The 27,361-nt window shown below is 43.8% G+C and overlaps 1 protein-coding gene across 1 annotated transcript in view; it reads right to left on the bottom strand.

Annotated features, from left to right (window-relative positions):
- The window catches only part of zfyve27 (zinc finger, FYVE domain containing 27), a 204,803-nt gene extending 177,765 nt beyond the window's left edge, over nt 1–27,038 (bottom strand). Inside the window, exons 1-5 of the mRNA XM_059947154.1 lie at nt 26,743–27,038; nt 15,621–15,691; nt 11,184–11,370; nt 9,309–9,404; nt 7,499–7,611 (exon numbers count right to left, since the gene is read on the bottom strand). Of these exons, the coding sequence (XP_059803137.1) occupies nt 7,499–7,611; nt 9,309–9,404; nt 11,184–11,370; nt 15,621–15,691; nt 26,743–27,038 (763 nt within the window). The remainder of the gene's footprint in view (nt 1–7,498; nt 7,612–9,308; nt 9,405–11,183; nt 11,371–15,620; nt 15,692–26,742) is intronic.
- Nucleotides 27,039–27,361: the final 323 nt, after the last annotated feature.

The raw sequence follows: 27,361 nt of genomic DNA, 5'->3' as shown, positions 1-27,361 counted from the left end.
ATGCCAGAATCACATAATAGTTATTGTGAAGGGATATAGATGTGTTAGTTCAGAGACGCAGTAGTAAGAATGTCAAGCAATCGGAAAGTCAGAGATCAACAATTTTAATGATATGTTGGCCTCCCTTATGAGATTATAAAGAGTTTTAATGAGGCCTCTCCTGTACCGCTCTGGTTTCCATACCGAGAACAGGACGCCACAGTAATGCAATGTGGTAACTGGCATTGGTTTAAATTCTTTTCGGGCTTCCAGCCAGGTACAGATATCAATTTTAAACCAACGATTCAATGACAAGTTCTGCTATCTTCGTCAGGACTGATGCCTGGGCATGTCTAGTCTGGTGGTACTTAGACCCCCGACACTCCTGACTATAACTTCGTCCATCCCTCATCCAATTAGGTTCCCATTGTCCCACCTCGTTTACAATCACATTCCAGTTCTTACATACAGTGAGACCTTCATCTTTGTTCAAATTCTTTTCCTCTAGTTTTACTTCAACGGCTTCCTTAACTAGGCAGTTCCAAAATCCACTGCTGCAGCACAATAGTTTTGTGCCGTCGAAGTCAATCCTATGGCCATTGTGAGTGCAATGTTCTGCTACCACCAATTTCTCCAGGTAACCCAAATGGATGCACCTCCTGTGCTCTTTGATGCAAGCTTCTACCGTGCGTCCTGCCTGGCCGATATACAGACGGACTGACGTACTTTATTGATCCCGAGGGAAACTGGGTTTCGTTACAGTCGCACCAACCAAGAATAGTGAAGAAATATAGCAATATAAAACCATAAATAATGGAATAATAATAAGCAAATTATTCAAGTGGAAATAAGTGCAGGACCAGTCTATTGGCCCAGGGTGTCTGACACTCCGAGGGAGAAGTTGTAAAGTTTGATGGCCACAGGCAGGAATGACTTCCTATGATGCTCAGTGTTGCATCTCAGTGGAATGAGTCTCTGGCTGAATGTACTCCTGTGCCCAACCAGTACATTATGGAGTGGATGGGAGATATTGTCCAAGATGGCATGCAACTTGGACAGCATCCTCTTTTCAGACACCACCGTCAGAGAGTCCAGTTCCACCCCCACAACATCACTGGCCTTACAAATTAGTTTGTTGATTCTGTTGGTGTCCGCTACCCTCACCCTGCTGCCCCAGCACACAACAGCAAACATGATAGCACTGGCCACCACAGACTAGTAGAACATCCTCAGCATCGTCCAACAGTTGTTAAAGGACCTCAGTCTCCTCAGGAAATAGAGATGGTTCTGACCCTTCTTGTAGACAGCCTCAGTGTTCTTTGACCAGTCCAGTTTATTGTCAATTCGTATCCCCAGGTATTTGTTATCCTCCACCATGTCCACACTGACCCCTTGGATGGAAACAGGGGTCACCGGTGCCTCAGCCCTCCTCAGGTCCACCACCAGCTCCTTAGTCTTTTTCACATTAAGCTGCAGATGATTCTGCTCACACCATGTGACAAAGTTTCCCACCGTAGCCCTGTACTCAGCCTCATCTCCCTTGCTGATGCATCCAACTATGGCAGAGTCATCAGAAAACTTCTGAAGATGGCAAGACTCTGTGTTGTAGTTGAAGTCCGAGGTGTAGATGGTGAAGAGAAAGGGAGACAGGACAGTCCCCTGTGGAGCCCCAGTGCTGCTGACCACTCTGTCTGACACATAGTGTTGCAAGCGCACGTACTGTGGTCTGCCAGTCAGGTAATCAATAATCCATGACACCAGGGAAGCATCCACCTGCATCACTGTCAGCTTCTCACCCAGCAGAGCAGGACGGATGGTGTTGAACACACTGGAGAAGTCAAAAAACATGACCCTCACAGTGCTCGCCGGCTTGTCCAGGTGGGCGTAGACGGTTCAGCAGGTAGATGAAGGCATCCTCAACTCCTAGTCGGGGCTGGTAGGCGAACTGGAGGGGGTCGAAGTGTGGCCTAACCACAGGCCGGAGCTGCTCGAGAACAAGTCTCTCCAGGGTCTTCATGATGTGGGAGGTCAATGCCACCGGTCTGTAGTCATTGGAGCCACTGGGGCGCAGCGTCTTCGGTACAGGAACGAGGCAGGACGTCTTCCACAGCACAGGAACCCTCTGGAGACTCAGGCTCAGGTTGAAGACATGGTGAAGTACTCCACATAGCTGGGAGGCACAGGCTTTGAGCACCCTGGGGCTGACACCATCTGGGCCTGCAGCCTTGCTTGGGTGGAGACGTTTCAGCTGTCTTCTCACCTGTTCTATATGCTACTAGTACCAGCCACAAACCCATCAGGAAGCTCAGATCACAGCTTATACGGGTCAAAGAAGATCTGAGTCTCAGGACGCCTGGCTTTTACAGGATTCCCTGTGAATGTGGAGCAGCATATATCGGCCAGACGGAATGCAAACGGCAGTTGCCTGGGAAGAATGGTTACTATGACAGCTCGGTAAGAGAGGTTACTATGACAGCAACAGTCACTCTGGGTGAGCTGCAGAAGTCGGTGACTGCAACTGGAGATGAAGTTCATGGCTCCACAATCTCTCAAGGCATTGCACAAAATGGGTATTTATGGACAAGAGGCAAGACAGAAGTCATGGTTTGCCCATAAAGGCTTTGCAAAGCATCACATAGAAGATACTGTAAAGATGTGGAAGAAGGTCTTGTGGTCAGATGAGACTAAAATGGAACCTCCTGGCCTCAATACTAAGTGGTACATGTAGAATAAATCTAATACTGTTCATCAGCCAGGTAACACCACCCCCACTGGAAAATATGATGGAGACAGCATCATGCTATTGGGATGCTTTTCAGCAGTAGGCACTGGAAATCTGGTCAGAATTGATGGGAAGATGAATGGAGAGAGATCCTAGATAAAAACCTGCTAGCCTCTGCCAGAAAGCTTAACAGTCTATCTTTCAGCAGGGCAACGACCCAAAGCACGCTGCCAAAGCAACATTGGAGTGGCTCCAAATGAAGAAAATTTATGGCCTTGAGTGGCCCAGTCAGAGTCCTGACCTTATCCCATTCGAACATCTCTGGCAAGACCTCAAGACTGCTATCCACTGCCACTCACCAACTAACAGCTTCGGCAATTTTGCAAAGAGCAATGGGGAAATCTTGCTCCATCACATTGTGCAAAGCAAATAGAGATGTATCCAAAGAGACTACTGGCTGTAAAAAGCTACAAGAGGAAGCTCAACCAAGACCAAGCAAAGGGGGAGAGGGAATGAATACTTCTGAACTTATGACATTTCAGTTCTTGAATTTTTAGTTTTCCATACTTCACAATTTCCCGTTTTTTTTTTTGGCCTATAGGGTCAAAAAAAAAGCAGCAGCGCATGAGTCACAAATAAAAAATTCTCAGTTATACAGATCAAAATCCCTGGATGTAATTCTCATTTATATGAACAAAGGGTTTGGGGCTGAATACTTTTTCAAGGCAGTGTATACCCAATAACTTGGATTCCAGATTCACCACCTTCTGAATAAAGAAATTCCTCCTCATCTCTGTTTGAAAGGAAAGTCCTTCAAATCTGAGGCTGTGCCCTCTGGTCCTATATTCCACCACTATGGGAAATAACCTAGCCATGCCTACTCTTTCTAGGCCTTTCAATATTCGATGAGTTTCAATAAGCTCTGGCCCCCTCGCTCTTCTAAATTCCAGTGAGTACAGGCACTCCTCATATTAACCCTTACATTCCCAGGATCATTCTCCCAAACCCCCACTGGACCCTCTCCAATGCAAGCACATCCTTTATTCGATATGGGGGCCTAAAACTTGTCATCAGTGTCATATTAAAATTTCTCAGAACCACCTAGAAGAGTGGTGCCAAGGAGAACTAGAACTAAAGGAAGACTATAGCAGTGGATCCACTACCAGATCCAGAATAGTTTCCACAATCCAGAATTGTGGCCATTACAGAGACTTGGATGGTGCAGAAGCAGGAATGGTTATTTCAAGTGCCTGGCTTTAGATGTTTCAGAAAGGACAGGGAGGGAGGCAAGAGAGGTGGGGGCGTGGCACTGTTGATCAGAGATAGTGTCATGACTGCAGAAAAGGAGGAAGTCATGGAGAGATTGTCTATGGAGTCTCTGCGGGTGGAAGTTAGGAATAGGAAGGGGTCAATAACTCTACTGGGTGTTTTTTATAGATCACTCAATAGTAACAGGGACACCAAGGAGCAGATAGGGAAACAGATTCTGGAAAGACATAATAATAACAGGGTTGCCGTGGTGGGAGATTCCAATTTCCCAAATATCAATTGACATCTCCCTAGAGCGAGGGGTTTAGATGGGGTGGAGTTTGTTAGGTGTTTTCAGGAAGGTTTCTTGACACAATATGTAGATGAGCCTACAAGAAGAGAGGCTGTACTTGATCTGGTACTGGGAAATGAACCTGGTCAGGTGTCAGATCTCTCAGTGGGAGAGCATTTTGGAGAGTGATCAGAATTCTATCTCCTTTACCATAGCATTGAAGAAGGATAGGAATAGACAAGTTAGGAAAGCATTTTAATTGGAGTAAGGAGAAATATGAGGCTATCAGACAGGAACTTGGAAGCATAAATTGGAAACAGATGTTCCCAGGGAAATGTACAGAAGAAATGTGGCAAATATTCAGGGGATATTTGCGTGGAGTTCTGTATAGGTACGGTCCAATGAGACAGAGAAAGGATGATAGGGTACAGGAACCATGGTGTACAAAGGCTGTTGTAAATCTAGTCAAGAAAAAAAGAGCTTATGAAAGGTTAAAAAAAAGGGAATGATAGAGATCTAAAAGATTATAAGGCTAACAGGAAGGAGCTTAAAAAGAAATTAGGAGAGCCAGAAGGGTTCATGAGAAAGCCTTGGAGGACAGGATTAAGGAAAACTTGTATTTTACAAGTATGCGAACAGCAAGAGGATAAGACATTACAGAATAAGACCAATCAAGTGTGACAGTGGAAAAGTGTGTGTGGAACCGGAGGAGATAGCAGAGATACTTAATGAGTATCTTGCTCAGTATTCAATATGGAAAAGGATCTTGATGATTGTAGGAATGACTTGCAGCAGACTGAAAAGCTTGAGCATATAGATATTAAGAAAGAGCATGTGCTGGAGCTTTTGGAAAGCATCAAATTGGATAAGTCACTGGTACCGGACAAGATGTACCTCAGGCTACTCATCAATGGGGACAGGAGAGGTTCCAGAGGATTGGAGGATTGCAGATGTTGTTCCATTATTCAAGAAGGGGAGTAGAGATAGCCCAGGAAATTATAGACCACTGAGTCTAACTTCAGTGGTTGGTAAGTTGATGGAGAACATCCTGAGGGGCAGGATTTATGAACATTTAGAGGGGCATAATATGATTAGGAATAGTCAGCATGGCTTTGTCAAAGGCAGGTCGTTCCTTATGAGCCTGACTGAATTTTTTGAGGATGTGACTAAACACATTGATGGAGGTAGATGTAGTGTGCATGGATTTTAGCAAGGCATTTGACAAGGTACCCCATGCAAGGCTTCTTGAGAAAGTATGGAGACATGGGATCCAAGGGCACATTGCTTTGTGGATACAGAACTGGCTTGCCCACAAAGGCAAAGAATGGTTGTAGACGGGATATATTCTGCATGGAGGTCAGTCACCAATGGTGTGCCTCAGGGATCTGTTCTGGAACCACCACTCTTCGTGATTTTTATAAATGACCTGGATGAGGAAGTGGTGAGATGGGTTAGTAAATCTGCTGATGACACAAAGGTTGGGGGGTGTTGTGGATAGTAGTGTGGAGGGCTGTCAGATGTTACAGCGGGACATTGATAGGATGTAAGACTGGGCTGAGAAGTGGCAGATGGAGTTCAACCCAGATAAGTGTAAGGTGGTTCATTTTGGTAAATCAAATATCATGGAAGAATACAGTATTAATGGTAAGACTCATGGCAGTGTGGAGGATCAGAGGGATCTTGGGGTCTGAGTCAAGAGGACACTAAAAGCTGCTGCACAGGTTGACTTTGTAGTTAAGAAGGCACACAGTGCATTGGCCTTCATTAATCATGGGATTGAGTTTAGGAGCCGAGAGGTAATGTTGTAGCGATATAGGACCCTGGTCAGACCCCACTTGGGAGTACTGTGCTCAGTTTTGGTCACCTCACTGGACGATTTCCACAAGGATGTGGAAACCACAGAAAAGATGCAGAGGAGATTTACAAGGATGTTGCCTGGATTGAGGAGCATGCTTTATGAGAATAGGTTGAGTGACCTCGGCCTTTTTTCCCTTGGAGCGATGGAAGATGAGAGGTGACCTGATAGATGTGTACAAGATGATGAGAGGCATTGATCGTGTGGATAGTCAGAGGCTTTTTCCCAGGGCTGAAATGGCTAGCACGAGAGGGCACAGTTTTAAGGTGCTTGGAAGTGGGTACAGAGGAGATATCAGGGGTAAGTTGTTGTTGTTTTGTTTTTGTTTTTTTTTACAGAGAGTGGTGAGTGCATGGAATGGGCTGCCGGCAATGGTGGTGGAGGCAGAAATGATAGGGTCTTTTAAGAAACTCCTGGATAGGCACATGGAGCTTAGAAAAATAGAGGGCTATGGGTAACACTAGATAATTTCTAAGGTAGGGCCATGTTCTGCACAGCTTTGTAGGCCAAAGGGCCTGTATTTTCTATGTCCTTATTGCGGATGTCCATGTCACTCACTCAGCTGCAACCTTGAATGCACAAATCTAACAGTGTCATCATCAGATACAACAGACAAGCAAACCAATCAATCAGTCGCATACACCAAGATGCAGTGAAAACATTGATTTTACATGCCATCCACACAGAACATTTCAAAACACAAGTACATCAAGACAGTATAGCAGAATGTAGAATAGAGAAAGAGTGATACAGACAGACAATAAGGAGCAAGGACGAAGACAAATTAAATTGTGAAATTTATAATACAAACATGGATGTAAGAAAAATGGAGAATTATGGGCTATGTAGATTGATGAGTAGGTTAAAAGGTGGACACAATTTCTGGGCAGAAGGGCCCAGTCTGTGCTGTACCATTCTCTGCTCCAGCCTAATTTAAAAGTAACAATGGCAAACACTGAAGCACTTGCTCAAGAGAGCATTGCCCTTACATCCGTAGAACATTAGATGGTGAGAATCACAGTCATTAAACCACAAGACAAGCACTGCTATACGTTTGCTAGGTAGACAGGTACTGTAGATGGATAAGAAATGTTTATAGAGAGGTATGGCACAAATGCAGGCAAATGGGACCAATTTGGATGGTCATCATGGCTGGCACAGACCAGTTGGGCCGAAGGGCCAGTTTCCAAGCCAAAGGACCGTGACCCTCAGAAGCCCAGACTACTGATCCAGAGACAGGATCAAATCGGTATTGGAACTGAGAGGCAGCAACACAATGTATGGCATTGTTAGAACCCTTATCACACCGATGCTGCACTCAAAACCATACCTTTCACTCCCCTGAATGCAGCCCACTCTCACAATCTAAGCGACACACCCATCCCCACTCCCACACACTTACCGTGGTAGAAGTTAGCATTGCCCAGAAATATCGCATTGTTTAACAAGGCCAGGACCCAGCAGAGGGGGAGCAAGTACAGAAGAGAGAGTATACCCAACAAGGTTCCGTAAAACCTACAACACAACATGAGAGAAAGAACTTCAGTATCCAAGTGAATCCAGCCCCAGAACTCAACAACCGTGATCAATGTAGGGAAGAATGAATGGGAGGGGGGTTGTCTCTTTGTGACCTATCAAATACTGAAAGGCCTAAATAGAGAGGGGATGTTTAATATAATGGAGGAAGTTAGGACCAGAGAGGACAGTCTCAGAATAGAAGGACCCTTTAGAACAGAGATGAGAAAGAATTTCTTTAAACCGGGGCGGTATAGCTGTGGAATTCATTACGACAGACAGATGTGAGGAAGCCAAGAGATTTGGTATATGTTGAAAAAATATCTAATAAATATATGTTTAAAGCAAAGACTGAAAAATTCTTGATTATTAAGGGTGTCAAAGGTTACAGCGAGAAGGCAGTAGAATGGCATCAAGGGGAAAAATAAATTAGCCACGATGGAATGGCAGAGCAGAATTGATGGGCCAAATAACCTCATTTTATCTTCCTATGTCTTATGGTCTAAGTTAACTTCAATCCAGGGATCAGAAGAGACTGTGGATGCTGGAATCTGGAGCAACACACGTTCTGCTGGAGGAACTCAGTGGGTGAAGTGGCATCTGTATTAGAACTGAAAAGAGGGTGCAGAAGAAGTTCATCAGGATGCTGACTGGATTAGAAGGTCGGAGCTGTAAGGAGGGGTTGGATAAACTTGGTTTACCCTCTCTAGAGTGTCCGAAGTCAAGGGGAGAACTGACAGAAGTTTATAACATTATTAGAGGTTTAAATAGGGTAGACAATCGGAATATTTTCCCACAGAGTAGAAACGTCCAGCACCAGAGGATATGCTTTTAAGGTTGGGGGGGGGGGGGGGGTGGGGGGAAACAGTGGGAGAGTTTTTTTGTTTTTTTTTAATTGGTTTTTTTAATGCATTTTCTCTAACACTACAGATAAGAAAAAACCCCAAACCAGAATGAAGAAAATTAATACAGTGCAAAAATAAATACAATAATAATGTAATACAAAAAAGATAATTGAGAAAGCACCCAAATTGAAGTCATGTAAAGTTAGTATCCTCCCCAAGCCCCACAGCAAAAAAAAACTCCAGACCAACCACAACACAATATAGAAAATATAAATCAGGACATTCAAATCCCCAAAATTGTAAATACATTTGAAAACAGAAGATAATAATGCCTACTACCAAAAAAAAAAGAGCTGAAAGCAAGGGACCAAAAAAAAACCTTAATTAAGAGGAAGGTTATGAAAGTACTCAATAAAAGGTCCCCAGACCTTATGGAACTCTATATCCGAATTAAGAACTGAATAATGAATTTTTCCTAAGGCCTAAGCAGTACATAATATAGTGGGAGAGTTTAAAGGTGATGTAAAAGCAAATTTCTTTCTTCCCCACATAGTAGTGGAAGCAAACAATCTGGTAGGAGCTTGAGAGGCTTGTGGATTCACACACAAATATGAAAAGAATGGAGGGATATGGATGATACATTGGAAAAGGACAACATTTAGTACAAATTTGCATCAAGATCAGCATGACATTGTGGGCTGAATGGCCTGTCCAGTGCTGTACTATTCTATGTTGTATAATTATAGTTTACATTGTCATCACGGTCGAGGGTTAGGAAATTCACAGCAAGCTCAACCACCCTCCCTTCACCACCTTGTCCAAACCAAACTTATATGCGCCCCATTGACTTACAGGACCGACACAGAGTGATCTTCCCAGTACAGGACACGGTATGCAGCTTCACAACTGATGCAAGTCTTGTTCAGCAAATCGTCCAGATGAATTAAGCTGAGAGAGGGAACACACACACAAAACACCTGCATTAACAGTGTGAATCAGGGACAAAATATACTAAAGACATTGTAAACCGAAAAAAAAATTGAAATGTAGAGGGGATTCAAAGCTCTAAGTAAATATTTTATCATAGATGTGTCACCACATACTTTCATGAAATTCATTTTCTTTATGGGTATTCACAGTAGAACAAAGAAATACAATAGAATGAATGAAAAACTTTACACAAAGTCTGACAAAAAACCAATGTGCCAAAGGCAATTTTCAAATACAAAAATAAATAATTATGAGAACATGAATTACAGAGTCATGAAAATGAACACAATGGTTGTGGAATCAGTTCAGAGTTGTGGTAAAGATGTTATCCACTTCCGTTCAGGAGCACAATGGTTAAAGGGAAATAACTGTTCCTGAACCAGATGGTGCAGCTCCTGTACCTCCTTCCCAACGGTGGCAGTGAGGAAACAGCATGGCCTGGTTGGTCAGGCTCCTTGATAATGGATGCTGTTTTCTTGTGGCAACGTTGTTTGCAGATGTGCTCAATGGTAGGGAGGGCTTAACCTGTGATGGACTGGGCTATATCTCTTCACTTTTTTGTAGGAATTGAGCTGAATGATCTAACTTTGCTCCTACATAGTCTTATGGTCTAATACCCGTTATCAAAGATCTCTACCACCTAAGTAATGCCACACTTTCACAGCTACCACCAGGTAGGAGCTACAGAAGCCTGAAGTCTCACACCACCAGGTTCAAGAACAGAGACTTCCCCTTAACCATTAAACCAAACTGCACAACCCTAATCACTACAGCTTAGCAACACTAACACCACTTTGCACTAAAATTGATTCTGTTTTTATTCTAACTTGCAAATATTGCATACAATTACCGTTTAATTAGTTTTTCTTGTGAATGTTGTTTATATGATGCTGTGTGCCTGCGATACTGCTGTAAATACGTTTTACATTGCACTTGTGCAAACATTTGACAATAAACTCAACTTTATCTGCCAATTACCACTTCATTGATGTGCCAGGAAGAGACAGCAAATTGAACAATGGAGTCACAAGACAACTGCCACCTGAGAGGACTCACAGGAGCCTGGAGACCCACAGTCAACATTTCAAAAATAGCTTCTTCCCTCCACCATCAGATCTCTGAATGGTCCATGAAAACGACCTCACTATTTTTGCACTACCTATTTATATTATATATAATTTTAGTATTATGTATTGCACTGTACCACTGCCACAAAACACTAAACTTCACAATATACGCTAGTGATAATAAACATGATTCTGACAAGTGTTGTAAAGAATTAGTGGGAGATTACAATATCCTAACTATGTTCTTAAGCACTGTTCAATGATTAATTGGACAACAAAGGCATGTTTATAACAGCAAGTGGACCTGGAATCTTTCCCCCAGGGTAGGGGAAACCAAACTAGATTCATAGGGTGAGAGGGGAAAGATTTAAAAGGGACCTGAGGGCAATTCTTTCCACACAGAGGATGGTCAGTGTGTATGATACCTCATCCATGAGAAGGACTACCTTTTGATGAGAAGTTAAACTATGGCTCCATTTGCTCTCCCAGGAAAAGGTAAAAAATCTCAGAGAATAGAAACAGAACACATTAGAAACACACCGCAGGTCAGGCAGCATCTACAGAAAGAAAAATGTGGTCACTATTTCAGGTGGAAGACTCTTTGTTAGACTGTCGCAGTTCTTCAACCTCCTGTCTCTCTCCACAGATGCTCACCAAGAAGTAAACTTACAAAGTTTTGATTTCCACCAGAGCTTCCTGCCTGGTGATTTTAACTTTCTGGAGATCCTCTCTTCGGACACTATGACTTTTCCGCTGTGCCAGGGCTTGCTCGGTGAGTTGTTCCTGACAACAGTCCTGCAGATATCCGAGAACAGCAGGGGTAGAGATAACCACGGCGAGCAGGATGAACCAGCCAGCTACAGAGGAGAAAATGAAACCAATATTCACTACAGCGTAAGTTCCACAGGTGTGGGAACTAAAGGGCATCTGACTGCAAGACTCTGCAACAGATCTTGAGGATTGCTGAGAGAAATCATCACAGAATCTAACTCACACCACCTTCCCCCCTTACCCCATCCAGGACGTGTACCAGAAACACTGTCTCTGCAGAGTCCTCAGCAACAGGACCCCTCGCATCCATTCCACAATCTCTTTGACTTCTACTGTCAGGCAGAAGGTTCCACAGTAGAAGAACACCAGCTTCCTCCCTCATGCTGAGAGACTCCCGCACACCTAGTATACATTATTTATGTATACTATAGCAGCAATATTATTCTATATTTAACTATACGTAGTTCATGCACTTTATGTCAACTTGTACATCCACAGAATATTTTTATTTGTTAACATTATAGTGTTAATATTATTTTATGTGCTGTATGTGATATATGCACCGAGTTTCACACCATGGTTCCAGAAGAACACTATTTCATTTAGATGTGCACATATGTGTGGTTGTACGGCCATAAACTTGAACTTGCACCCTGTACTCAGGCAGAGCAGCCTGTGTCACTGGAAAGCAGAACACAACTCCTGTCTCAGAGTGTGTTAGACAAAACAAAGCTCCATCCACAGAATTCCTCAGGAGTACCATGGTGCACACCACAAGAACTGCCTCTGCGTTGGGGTACACTTTCACTTTCAACAGGCTGGTTGCCGGCATAAAGGGGTCACCTTACAAGGAAAGTCATCAGTTGGGATTTGCCCCTTTTATTATCATAATCAGGGAGAAGGTCCAGGAGCCTGAAGACCCACACGCAGCAATACAGGAAGAGCTTCTTCCCTTCTATCAAGTTTCTGAAAGGTCTACAAACCTCATTATTGCATATTTTGCATTATTTTTATAATTTATAGTAATATTACATCTCTGCATTATACTGCAGCAGCTAAACAATAAGTTTTATGTCACACAAGTCGGAGATAATAAATGTGATTCTAACTGCATGAGCAGATTAAGCCAACATTCAATCACTTCAATTTGAACTTACTGAAACACAAAAAAATCTCCACTCAGAACCAGCACCGGAAACCCACTTTGGTCCCAACTATCCCTTTATGACACTTAAATGGAACAATTCTCATAGCAATGCTATACGCACACACACTCCTTTCTCTTCTATGGTTGTATTGGTGCTACTTTCTGATCTTGTCCAGAAAGCATCTTCATCTTTGCTCTCATTGGCTTTCATTCTAAATTTTCACATGGTCCATTCCTGGCTCTTGACTTCACATAGCACGGAAACACGTTATTTTAGCTCAACCATTCCATGTTGACCTGGGACCCACCCAGCTAGTCTCAACTTTCTACGTTCAGCCCATATTGCTCCAAACCCTGCCATCCCACGTACCTGTCCAAGTGCTTCACTCACTACCTCAATGGACAGGTCCACCTTCCATCCAGATAGACATATCCTCCACATCAGCTGATAGGTTGGCAAACAACATCAAACACAAGCTCATAGGCTGGCAGCTACCCCAACTACACCTGCTCCTCCTGTTTCCCTTGAGGACACTATTCCAATCTCCTAGCTTCTCCACCCATCACATTTTGCTGACAAGACTTCCCACGCCAGTACTTACAAGATGACTTCCTACTTCTTTGGCTGTGGCTCTACCTCAGCCACGGCTGTGGCAAACCTTGAACTTCATTTCCCATACTTCTCCTCACATGGTTGTTTCTTACTCCTAGCAAGAACAAAGTTCTCTTTGACTTCACTTCCTCATCCATGATCATTCTTTATAATTCCTGCCACCTTAAACAAGGTACCCCAATCAGGCACATACCTCACCCAATATTCCAAAGGCCCATTCTCACCTAAGAATTTGGTATGTCACCAAAGACTTTTGCAAATTTCTATGGGTAAATGATGGAGAGATTTCTAAAGGGTTGCATCACAGCCAGGATGAGGAGGTTAGCCTGTAAGGAGAGATTGAGTTGCTTGGGACTATACTCCCTAGAATTCAAAAGAATGAAAGAATATAGAAACATAAAATTATGAAAGGGATTGATAGGATAGAGGGAGGTAAGCTGTTTCCACTGGTAAGTAAGATTAGAACCAGGGGATGTAGCCTCAAGGTTCAGGGGAACAGATTTAGGATGACGATGAGGAGAAACTGCTTTTCCCCAAAGTGTAGTGAATCCCTGGAATTCTCTGCTGGGAAGCAGTAGAGGTTATGTCAATATACTTAGAACAGTCAGATAGGTTTCTGCAAAGCTGGGGAATTTAGGGTTCTGGCAAAAAGACGGATAGGTGGAGATCAGTCCACAGCCTCAATTTTATTGAATGGTAAAATAGGCTCAACAGGCCAGATGGTCGACTCCTGCTCTTAGTTCTCACTGTACATATTTACAGCTACATCCCTTTAACCATTTGGTTCTTGATTCAACCGGCACATTGTTAATTACTATAATTTAGCAACACTATGACCATTTTGATAATTTGTACTAAATGACTTTTTTTATAATAATTGCATTCTTTATTGTAAAAAAATTGTGTGTAATTTTTGTTGAATTTATGTTTTTCCTGTGAATGTTCCTTATGCAATGCTATGTACTTGAGATGCTATTACAAATAAGTGTTTTTATTGCTCTTGTTCATGAGACAATAAATTCAACTTTAACTTTATGTTCAATTCAATGCAAGAACATGGTAGAAATACTTGACAGGATGGGCAGTATTTGTGGAGAAAGAAACAAGTGTTTGTTGGCCTGAAGCATTAACCATTTCACTCTCCACTGATGCTACCACTGAGTCTCCAGTGCTTTCTGTTTAAATTCAGAATTCTACATCCTGTGCAAATGAGTGCATTTGACAAGATAGATGCCAAAAAATATGTTCCTCCCCATGCAGAAAACCTACCACAAAGGGACACTGTTTCAGGAGAAATGTCATTCAGAAAGTGCCAAGGCAGAATTTTCTCTCAAGGAACCACAGATTGATTGAATACAAAGATAACGACTTGCTTTATTTGCCATGTGTACATCAAAACCTACAGTGAAATGCATCATTCACATCAATGACCAACACAGTCAGAGGATCTGCTGAGGCAGCCCACAGGCCTCACTGTGCTTCTGACGCCATTTGGAATGCAAGATGAAACCAGAGCACCCAGAGGAAATCCACGCAACTGGAAGAATGTACAAACTCATTATAGACAGCAGCGAAAACTGAACGTTGATCACTGACAAAGATGGCTCCAGCGAACAACTATTCCTCAGGTGACATCTTCCAGATAGCCAATCTCTTACATTATTTCACTTTTTCTATGCCTTCTGCTTGTTCCTTTCGTCTTGATTGTGTTTTGGAAACTTTTGGAGCCTGTGACGGGCAGTTTGGAGTTCGGTCGAATGATCTGGTGCTCTGCTGTCCCCAGAGAAGACAAAGAGCTGCCTGAGGGAGAAAACCAGAAACAGGGTCTGGTGCCAGGATTGACTGACAGAAGGACTGAGTTCGATTCTGATGGAAGGAGGTTTTTGAAATTCTGTGATTTATGTAATTATTAAACCGTAGTTTATATTGCTCGCCTTCAGTTTTTTGTGTCTTCTTTCTTGTTGCCCATTGGTGGGTTGGGGATTTGGGGTCTGATGTTCTTGTTGACTTTTCTGTATGGGCGATCTGTTAGTTTTTGAGTATGAGAGAACAGGTTGGGGTTTGATGTTATTGTTGCTGTATTTTTGTTTTGCAAGGGAGGGGACTAGGAGTTTGAGGTTTGATATTCCAGCTGCCATTTTGCATGTGGGCGATATATTAGCTTTTGTGTGAGGGAGGGTGTGGGTTAGGGTTTGGGATTTTGAGTTTTGTTTCTCTTACCCTTTCATGCAGGGAGGGGGTTGACATATTTCCTTTTTCTGTATTTCATGGCTATCTGGAGAAGATGAACATCAGAGATGTATTGTATATGCAAACTTTGAAAAGAAAATGAACCTTTGATACTGTAAAAACGTTACGCTAACCGCTACGCTACCTGGCTGCCCTGAAACAGGGCTGAATCAGGCAGAAGGCAAGTCCATCAGCAAGTCAGGAGTTCGGGGGAACAGGCAGGAAAGTGTGGCCAAGATCAAAAGCACATCAGCTACCATCTACCTATCACCCATACCTCACCCTTGCAACTGAACAGAGACCCTCACATTGCTTTCTTTAGTACCATTATGATTATTAAGGCTTACCTTGGTTGAGAGCCAGAAACAGCACATTGAGTGTAACACAGCAAAAGAGGGAGCAAAGGGGAGCTTTCCACCTACAAAACAAAAAGTACACATGATTACCAAACACAGTAGGGACACAGGTCCTGGGCATCTTTGGTGAGGAGACAGGGAAACCTCTAAGGAAGTAATTGGAAACAATTCAAATTACTTTTCCAAAGCTGTCATGATTTAAAGACATAGAAGAACACAGCACAGAAACAGAACTTTCAGCCCATCTAGTCTGTGCTACCTACTCCCATCAACATTTGGAAAGAGTTCATGTTTCAGGTCCTGATGAAGGGACTCGACCAAAAGCACTGACCACCCCTTTGCCTCTATAAATGCTGCCTGTCCCACTGAGTCCATCCAGCAGTCTATGTTTTTTATCGCCCACTCCTGATTTTAGCAACTGCAGTCTCTTGAGGACGCTCTGACTTGCAGACACAAGAGTGCAGATACCAGAATCCAGAGCAACACACAAAATGCTAGATGAACTCAAGAGGTCAAGCAGCATCTGGAGGAGGAAACGGACTGTCCATGTTCTAGGTCAATACGCTGCATTAGGACTTTCTGTTTTCTATATTTCACACTATGCCTCTCACTGGAAACAATAGAAATATCTACACATTAACATTTACTGAGTTTGAAACTTCCCACTGCAATGTGCACTGTAAGTCAAAGGATGCACAGCTTTATCTAACTGAAGAATACTCTACAATACCACACACGAAGTATTGTTCTGCTGAGCCAAAATCAGTGTCGATTGTCCTATTTCTTTAATGCCAGGGAGTCTTATTGCTTGCAATGGGTACTCTGAGATCAAATTGCTTTTGTTGCAGGACACTCTTAAGGCTCAAAGTTAGCATGGGGTCAGAAAAAATGTTTGCTAACACTAAAACATTACTGAAGCAATGTCAGATATCATAGACTTGGGTCACGTGGAACCGTGAATTTACTACACAATGGGTTCTAGAAATGAACTCAGCGTGGTAGTGCAGCAATTAGCTATTAGAGTGGCTGCTGTAAGATGCAGGTTCAATTCCTGCCTCTGCCTGTAAGGAGTTTATGTTCTCCACATGACCGCGAGGGTTTCCTCCGAGTGCTCCAGTTTCCTTCCACATTCTGAAGACATATCAGTTAGGATTAGTGAGTTAAGGGAATGCTATGTTGGCACTGGAAGTGTCTAGCAACATTTCTAGGTTGCCCAGCACAGTCCTCGTTGATTTGATTGATGCAAATAATATAATTCATTGTACATTGCAATGTACAAGTGACAAATAAACCTAACTTTCCTTTCTTTATTAAATTGGCCAACTCATTTCTATACTTCCTCAAATCCCGTCAAATATTTTTAAATTTCTTCTGTAACTTATTTCACAACATATTAGTTTTCTGGTCAAATGAAAACACTTGTATTCTCTTTTCATTTCTTGATTGCTGAGTGAATCATTTCCCAGTAGAGCTCAGGATCAACCATTTCTCACGGCTCAGACCACTCGGACAGAAAGCAGCTGAGTAAACTGGAAACACCAGGGAGGCTCCTAGTTTCATATCTGACAATCTGACATCGCGCAATGTATATGGGGGGGGGGGGGAACCAAGATGCCATGGGAGTGTGACAGTGGTTTGGATCACTTGGATCAAATGTAAAGCGTCTTTATTACTTGAATGAACCTATTTAGCAATTTGCCCTGATAAAGAACTCCATCCGAGCATAGCTAGTCCTAGACACCAGGCAAAAGATCCACTATTTCTGTCGAACATGGTGTGCATGCTATGTTGACACCAAAATGTGGCAACACTTGCGGGCTGCCACCAGCACATGCTTGGGTCTGATGGATGAGGGGTAATAACAGTTCCTAAACCTAGTGGGTCTCAAGGCTCCTGCAGCTCCTTCCTGATGGCAGCAACGTGAAGAGAGCAACTGAAAAATGAAATAAACCTTCAGTAATTTCAATACAAGGAGGTAGGCAACAAAATAAAGGAAACAGTGGGTGTTACCTTCCAAAGTTGTGTAGATTATAAACTAGCTATGCAGATCAGAGGAGGACAACGTAACCCCACTATTCCACAAAGCGCAGTGACAAAGGAAGTCAAAGTAATCTGCGCTAGTGCAATGAAAAGCTTACTTACAGCAGCATCACTGGCACGCTGCCTCATATTAGTAGCAATCACAAGGAAAACAAATTATTCACAACCTTTACAAGAAAGAGGAAGAGGGTTATAGGAAGCCAGTGACTGGTTATCTCACACCAGTAACTGAGAAAATATCAGAGTACTTTATCAAGGATGGGAAAAAAATGTCACTTTAAAAATGTCAAGGGAAATGGACAAAGTCAACATGAATTTATGAAAGGGAAATTATGTTTCACAAGCTGACTGATACGTTTTATTGAGGATGTAACTGTAGAAAAGATAAGAGAGAATCAATGCATGTGTTTGGTGCATCAGAAGACTTTGATAAAGTCCTACATAAGCGACATGCGTGCATAAATAAACCATGTGGAATGTAATCAATATACTTACGGGCATTGAAAAATTGTTGACAGGAACAAGTTCGAACAAACAAGACTTTCTCGGGCAAGTATGTGGTAAATAGTGAAGAACCAATTTTTATCAATGCACCATAGAAAGCATCCTATCTGGACGCATCACGGCTTGGTATAACAACCGCTCTGTCCTTGACCGCAAGAAACTACAGAGAGTTGTAAACGTAGCTCTGAATGTCACAGAAACCAGCTTCCCCTCCATGGATCACACACAAAATGCTGGTGGAACGCAGCAGGCCAGGCAGCATCTATAGGAAGAAGCACAGTCGATGTTTTGGGCCAAGACCCTTCGTCTTGAAAGAAAAGATAGTATAAGATTTGAAAGTGGGGGGGGGGGGGGAATCCAAAATGGTAGAAGACAGGAGGTGAAGCTAAGAGCCGGACAGGTGATTGGCAAAAGGGATACAGAGCTGGAAAAGGGAAAGGATCATAGGACAGGAGGCCTGGGGAGAAAGAAAAAGGGAGGGGAGCACCAGAGGGAGATGGAGAACAGGCAAGGAGTGATTGTGAGAGGGGCAGAGAGAGAAAAAAAAAGGTGGGGAATAAATAAATAAAGGATAGGGTAAGAAGGGGAGGAGGGGCATTAACGGAAGTTAGAGAAATCAATGTTCATGCCATCAGGTTGGAGGCTACCCAGACGGAATATAAGCTGTTGTTCCTCCAACCTGAGTGTGGCTTCATCTTGACAGTAGTGGAGGCCATGGACAGACATATCAGAATGGGAATGGATTCTGTCTAAACTTGCTGCCTTAATGTACCATTTAATAGTGTTATAACAGTGGAGCTGACATTGTCCATGACCGGCAGCACTTGCTTTCAGCTTTTGCATCTTCCGCTCCATGAAAGAGGGGAGAACAGAGAATTACAGGGTGGGTGGCGTTTTTGATTGTGTTGACTGCTTTACTGAAGCAGGGAGAAGTGTAGTCCACGGGGTGGGGTCTGGTTTCTGTGATCTGCTATGATACATGTCCAGAACTCTCTGCAATTTCTTGCAGTCACAGGCAGATCAGTTGTTGTGATGTATCTAGATAGGTCACTTTTTATGGTGCATCGATAAAAATTAGTGAGAGTCAACGAGGACATGCTAAATTTCTTCAGCCTCCTGAGAAAGTACAGGCACTGATAAGCTTTCTTGCTCATGGCATCAGCACGTATCATGATTTGGATGAAGGAACACAATGTTTCTCAATTTGCCAGACAAATCTGGGTGGGATTGTGAGAAGGATGCAAAGCAGCTTCAGTCACTTTATAGAACTGGAGAAAGAACAGCAGAGTGAATTTACCTCAGATAAGTATAAGTGTTGCACTTTGGCAAGCTAATCAAGGGTAGGACAAACAGAAAATAGTAGGGTTCTGGAGTGTATTGTAGAACAGAAAGAGCTCAGGATATAGGTACTTAGTTCCATGAAAGTAGCAATGCAGGTTAATAGGGTGGTGAAGGTAGCATTTGGCCTGCTTGCCTTCAGTCAGGGCAATTACAGGAGTTGGGATGCACATGCAAGACATATTAGGTCAAAAAAAAAGAGTAAACTTCATTCCCCTCCCTTTCCCCACATTCTTGCTCTGACTCCTTATCTTTTTAGATGCTGCCTGACCTGCTGAGTTCCTCCAGCGATTTGCTTTGGATTTCCAGCATCTCAAACATTTTGGCGTCCCTCATCTTTCCTGGCCTCACCAGTGGTGTAGACTTAAATGGAACAGGCTTAATTAAGAAGTCTGAAGGGACACACCTTGTGTGAAAACCTCAATCTATTTGGTCAAGAAATTGAATTGAATTGACTTTTATTACTTACATTCTTCACATACATGAGGAATAAAAATCTTTACATTATGTCTCCATCCAAATGTGCAATGAGCAATTTATAGTAATTTGTAATAAATAGCATGTACAACAGGCCATCAATATAACATAGAAATACAGTTGTATCAGCATGAATTAATCAGTCTGACAGCCTGGTGGAAGAAGCTGTCCTGGAGCCTGCTGGTCCAGGCTTTCATGCTGCGGTACCATTTTCCCAGATGGCAGCAGCTGGAACAGTTTGTGATTGCAGTGACTCGGGTCCCCAATGATCCTTCAAGCCCTTTTTACACAATTTCCTCGTAAATGTCTTGAATAGTGGGAAGCTCACATCTACAGATGCGCTGGACTGTCCGCACCACTCTCTGCAGAGTCCTCCAATTGAGGGAGGTACAATTCCCATACCAGGCAGTGATGCAGCCAGTCAGGATGCTCTCAATTGTGCCCCTTTAGAAAGGATTTGGGGACCCATACCAAACTTCTTCAACCGTCTGAGGTGAAAGAGATGCTCTTGTGCTTTTTACACCATACAGCCGGTATGTACAGACCACGTGAGATCCTCGGTGATATGCCCAGGAACTTGAAGCTGTTCACCCTCCCAACCCCAGATCCAATGATGTCAATAGAGGTTAGCCTGTCTCCATTCCTCCTGTAGTCCACAACAGGATTGCAAAAGAACAATCAAAGAGTCATAGAGCACTACCACACCAAAAGCAGCCCTTCAACCTATCTTATCTGATCTTTGCTGAACTATTGTTCTGCCTGGAGCCATTAACTCACACATGGACCATAGCCCTCTCCATTCCTCCCATCCTTGTACAAACCCAAACTCTTCTTAAACTGTTGCAATCAGACCCACATCCGCACAGTCCGCTGGAAGCTTGCTCCACACTCAAACCACCCTCTGAGTGAAGAGGTTCCCTCTCAGGTTTCCCTTAAATACTTCACCTTTCACCCTTAACCCACGACCTCTAGTTCTAGTCTCACCCAACTTCAATGGAAAAGGCCTGCTAACATTTATACTATTTATCTCCCAATTTTGTTGTGGCAATATCGGTGCAATAATTGTAACGTACAAGTTTGGTATAATATACAGTTCTGTACAAAAGTCTTAGGTACATACAGTATATATAGCGAGAGTGCTTAAGATGGTTTTCTATTTGTCAATGTGCTGCGGAGAGAGAGGTTGTAAATCTAGCGGGAGCAAAGGATGTTGGGAATCGCAAGGACGATGCACCGCGGCAGGGGTTTGGGGCAGGCGGCAGAGAAGCACAAGAACACAAGAAGTCAGCAATCTGGACGTCAAGCCTGCTCTGCCATTCAATAAGGTCATGGCTGATCTGGCCATGGACTCATCTCCACCTACCTGCCTTTCCCCATAACCCTCAATTCCCCTAGTATGCAAAAATCCAGCAGGGTGAGGAGGTAGGAAAGGGACAGACACACACAGCCCTGAGAAACTAGACAAGGTCATTTGATTCCAAATAGTTGGTTTATTGATCATCACAGAATGTCTCTCTGGCGTTTCTAGCTCCCTCCCCCTTCTTCCACCCAAGATTCCTCTCTTCCTGTCACCTTCCCACTCTCAGTCACAACAGAGACCCATATCAGAATAAGGTTTATCATCACTTATACATGTCATAAAATTTGGCTTTTTTTGCAGCAAAAAATTACTACAGTGCTGTCTTATGTACCCTGGCTATATACTGTGTATTGTCCCAAGACTTTTGCACTGTACTATATTTGGAAAATAAAGTCTATTATTGGAGAAAGTTGCAGATAACACCTGCTGTATAATACTCTGAGCTGTGGGGTGCCAACTTGACCACAAAGTTCTAGGAGCACTACAGGACACATCCAAGCAAGATGTAGCCTGCTTAAAGGTCCTATGGAAATAGGCCACTTGAAACCCAGACAGCTCACATTGAACCACCACAGGTAGGACAAAACCCATGTAGAACTGTTCATGGTAGCTGTATGAATGCTGCTTGTGTAGAGAATTGTGCCAGCACTTATTATGGAAATACTTTATAAGCAATAAGTAACTTTATGTAAAATAAGTTGCAGATGCAAAGAAAGGCATTTATATCCTGGTCTGCTGGAGAATAAATGGCAATTCAGAGAAGTGGAAAATATACTCATGGAATCACATCTCATAAACACTGGCCCTGCGCCCAACTCGTCCATGACAAACAAGATTCCCGTCTGAACAGTTCCCACTTGCCCATGTTTCACCCATAAACCTGTAAATCACTCTGACCCAGATACCCGTAAACCGCTCCAGCCCGCGTACCCGTAAACTGCTCCGACCCACGTACCCGTAACCCTCTCCGACCCACATACCCGTAACCCTCTCCGGCCCACGTACCCGTAACCCTCTCCGGCCCACGTACCCGTAACCCTCTCCGGCCCACGTACACGGAAACCGCTCTGACCCACGTACCCGGAAACCGCTCCGACCCACGTACCCGGAAACCGCTCCGACCCACGTACCTGCCCAAGTGTCTAAATGGTGTCAATGTATCTGGTCTCGAGCACTTTGTCCAGCAATTTGTTCCAAAGAACACAGAACACAACATATTATAGGCCTTTTGACCACAATATGGTGCCAGCATTTTAACCTACACCAAAACCAGTCTAGGACGGCCAGTGATGTAGTGGCATCAGCCCTGGACTTGGAGGCGAGTGGTCCTGGTTTCGAATCCAGCCGGCCCCTTGCACACTCTCCATCCGTGCTGGGTTGTGTCGAGCTAGCAACTTGGCCTCATAAAAATCAGACAAATACTACGGAAACGGCAAAAAAATGCCACCCTATGCACCATGAGGTACAAAAAGAAATAACAAAACCAATCTAAACCTTCCCTCCCACATAGCCCTCCATTCTTCTTTCACCTATATACTGACCAGCCTTGGGAAAAAAAAAGTTGCCCTTCAGGTTCCTATAAATCTTTCCCCTCTCACCTTAAACCTATGCCATTTCACTCTTCGTTCCCAACACTCAAGCAGAGGCAACCAGGTGACACTGCAGTATATAATAAATATTTGGGAGATAGGAAGGGTGCAGAAACAGGAATTTTTGGAGTGCAATGTCCACAGATCATCGAGGCAGAAAGATCTGTAAATAAGATGACTAAGAAACCATACACAATTTACCTTTAATGGCTTAATTATGTGGTACAAGGGGAGGCACGGTAGTATGGTGGTTAGCACAATGCTTTATATTAGTACCTCCAACCTTGAAACATAGAAAACCTACAGCACAATACAGGCCCTTTGGCCCACAAGATTGTGCCAAACATATCCCTACCTTAGAAATTACTAGGCTTATCCACAGCTCTCTATTTTTCTGAGCTCCATGTACTTATCCAAAAGTCTCTTAAAAGACCCCATCGCATCCACCTCCACTAACATCGCCAGCAGCCCATTCCATGCACTCACCACTCTCTGCATAAAAAACTTACCCCTGACATCTCCTCTGTACCTACTCCCCAGCACCTTAAACCTGTGTCCTCTTGTGACAACCATTTCAGCCCTAGGAAAAAACCTCTATCCACACAATCAATGCCTCTCATCATCTTATACATCCCTATCACGTCACCTCTCATCCTCCATCACTCCAAGGAGAAAAGGCCGAGTTCACTCAACCTATTCTCATAAGGCATGCTCCCCAATCCAGGCAACATCCTTGTAAATCTCCTCTGCACCCTTTCTATGGCTTCCACATCCTTCTTGTAGTGAGGCGACCCGAACTGAGCACAGTACTCCCAAGTGGGGTCTGACCAGGGTCCTATATAGCTGCAACATTACCTCTCGGCTCCTAAACTCAATCCCATGGTTGATGAAGGCCAATACACCATATGTTTTCTTAACAACTGAGTCAACCTGTGCAGCAGCTTTGAGTGTCCTCTGGACTTGGACCCCAAGATCTCCCTGATCCTCCACACTGCCATTAATACTTGTTGTTGGGTTTGGAGGTTTGCATGCCTCAATGACCCGGAGAGCTATGTTGGCTGGAGTCAGGGCTTTATGCTTTGGCTCTTGGTAGGGTCACCCATGCCAAACAGGTCATCGGGGAGAGGCCAGACTAAGAGCGGTCCACCAGACCTCCAGATTCAGGGGTTCAGCTCAGGGCCAACAACCCCGACTGGTAAAACAAAACTGTAACGGAAACAGCAATGAAGAATCTTTTACATCTGAGTGCGATGGTATTCCTGAGTCTCCACCCGGGACTTGCAGGACTGACAGTAGTGAAAACCGAGAGGAAGGTACAGACATGATGAAGGAAGCCCTGAACACCGCCAGAATTGGAGAACCTTCATTGCTGCCATAAATGTAACAGGCACTCCCTCCTTGTATGCTCTCCGTGGCTGCGTGGGTCTCCTCCCACAGTCCCAAGACATACCAGTTGGTAAGTTAATTGGTCAATGTAAATTGTCCTGTGATTAGGCTAGGATTAAGTTGGGGAATTGCTATGCAGCGAGGCTTGAAGGGCCGGTTCCAAGCTTTATCTCAATAAGTTAATGAGTGTGTGCTAGAGCTGCACACAACAGTTGCTAAGCTATAGCTGGAGAACGGACTGCAGCTCTGGTATTACACTACAGATAGATGGTGGTAGCACTGGGGTGGGTGAGGAAGAGAATAAGACATTGCTAAGACTGGAGGACTTTAACAGGATCAGACAACTAAACCAGGCCCATCTCTTTTTGTAAAAAATAGGTTGAAGGAGGAGACATAATTGGAAGAGGCCTCTGTAAGTAAAGGCAACAGTACAACACAGGAACAGGCCCTTTGACTCATATAATTCTTGTAACTGTTGTTCCTCATGACAAAGTCATTCTTCTGGATCTTTACCAGTCCCTTTCTACTGCCATCACATTGACACAGGTAGGTAGGGGGATGAAGGTGGCATTTGGCATGCTCGACACCAACGGCTGGGGCAGTGAGTACAAGAATTAGGACCCTCCCCCCCAACTGTGTAAGTCACTAGTGAGACCACACTGTGTGCAGTTCTGATCACCCCAGTATTGAAAGGATGTTATTAAGCTTGAAAGGGTGCAGCAGAAATTCACAAGGGTGTTATGGGATCTGGGAGGGGGGGGCACGAAGTAAAAGCAGAAGGAGGTAGAGGCTGATACAGCAGGGACTCTTAGGTAAGCACATGGATGAAAAAGAAATGAAGGGCTATGTAGGAGGGAAGGGTTAGATTGAATTGGAAGTAGGTTTATCCACATTGTGGGCTGAAGGGCCTATACTCAGCAAATCTATAGAAAAGTAACTATAACAGGATCAATGAACCATCAAACAAGAGAAAAGCTGCAGATGCTGGAAATCAAAGCAACACACACAAAATGCCAGAGGAACTCAGCAGGCCAGGCAGCATCTATGCTCTCAGTCCTTTTTCCATAGATGCTGCCTGACCTGCTGAGTTCCTCCAGCATTTTGTATGGGTTTCAGTGAAAGATCAACCAGAATGCAGAGGACAAATAACAATGCAAATGTAAATAAATAGCAATAAATAACAAGAACATGAAATAAAGTGTCATTAATGCGAGGTCGTTGGTTGGCGAAAGCATCTGAATGGATGGGAAAGTGAGTGTAGTTATCCAGTTTGTTTAAGAGCTTGACAGCTGAGGAGTAGTAACGGTTCTTGAACCTGGTGTTGGGAGTCCTGAGGCTCTTCTACCTTCAACATGATGGTAGCAGTGAGAGAAGAGCATGGCCTGGCTGGTGGGGATCTCTGACAATGATGCTGCTTTCCTGCAACATTTCATGTAGATGCACTCAATTGTGGGGAGGGCTTTACCCACGATGTATTGGGCTGAATACACTACCTTTTGTGAGATTTTCATTTTAACAACATTGGTATCAAGCTGCGATGCAGCCAGTCAATATACACTCCACTACACCTCTATATGCCCCATATGATTTTATATAACATTATAAAGTGTGTGTTCACAATCTTTCCCCCCACCACCCTGGGTAGAGGAAGTATCAAACCAGAGGGCACAAGCTTAAGGTCAAATAGGAAATATTTAAATGGTACACAAGGGGCAACATTTTTCACACAGGGTGGGTATATGGAACAAGGTATCAGAGGAAATAGTAGAGGCAGGTTCAATTACAATATCTGAAAAATGTTAAGACAGATAAGATAGGAAAATTTAGAGTGTTAGTGGCGAAACACTGGCAGACATGGGTAGGCCATTTGGAAAGTATGAATAAGTTGAGCCAAAGGGCCTGTTTCCATGCTGTGAAACACTATGGACCATGACATTTTCCTTGCAATCAGAACAGAATTTAACACCCCAAGTGCAGACAAAGCAGTGTCTTATGGAGTCTGGCAATAATTTCCCTTCTTAAAACTTTGTGTCTATTGTTAAGACAAAGACTTTGCACTTCCAAATAACTTGGGTGCCCATGCTCAGGTCTCTCTCATCCAACACTTTCCAAAGAGCATCTTTTATTTCTACATTGTGCATTCTTCCTTCTGAAATACATCAGTCACAGTTCTCCACATTAAACTCTATCTGCCACACATTTGTCCACGTCACCCCGTCACAATCTACCATGAAGAGAGCAATAAGAAAATAAATAAAATATAAATATATAATTCCGTAACCACGAGATATTCTGCAGATCCAGCATAACACACCCAAAATTCTGTAAGAACAGCAGGTCAGGCAGCATCTATGGAGAGGAATAAACAAGACAACATTTCGGGCTGAGATCCTTCATCAGGACTCAATGAATGCCATACCTGATTAAATATTTCAGCAGCTCCCAGAAGTCGTACAGCGGTTCAGCAAAGATCTCCAGCCTCTTGAAAGCCACCACCAGACTGAGAAGATCCAAGGTCTCAGTGGGACTGTGCTTGGCTGCAGTTTCAGGGGTAGGTCCGGCCTCTGGCTCAGAGAGAGGGCTGTTGTTGCCGCTGCTGAGCGGAGAGCTGTTGGTACAGGTGGTGGCGGCGAGGCTCCCAGCAGAATCCTTTCTGTCCAAACCCTCCGTTGTGGCTGCCTCACAACTGGGAACAGGGCCCACGCTCGGCTGCATCTCTAATATACAGCCTTTCTGTTGACACCACCAATCAAAGTACTATGTAAAAGCACCTACATGCAATTTATGCATATGTAAACATTATATAAATAGCTCGGTTGTAACAGCTAATTATTAAAGCTGGAACAGGGCAGAGGATGCTCGGATGTTGCAGTCCCCGACCTGGGGTCAGGGGTAGCGCCGTTGCTAGGAGACGGGCCCGGCGGCCGCAGCCAGGGCAACCCTGGAGATTTAGCTCAGATCCCTGGGTACGAATGCCTCGGCCGCCTGCTCCTTCTGTATCCAGCCAGCCGGCCGGCTGCGGAGCGTCCGAGTAGCGA

Source organism: Hypanus sabinus, chromosome 22 (genome assembly GCF_030144855.1).
Source record: "Hypanus sabinus isolate sHypSab1 chromosome 22, sHypSab1.hap1, whole genome shotgun sequence".
NCBI lineage: Eukaryota > Metazoa > Chordata > Chondrichthyes > Myliobatiformes > Dasyatidae > Hypanus > Hypanus sabinus.
This window is presented reverse-complemented; position numbering and strand designations above follow the sequence as displayed.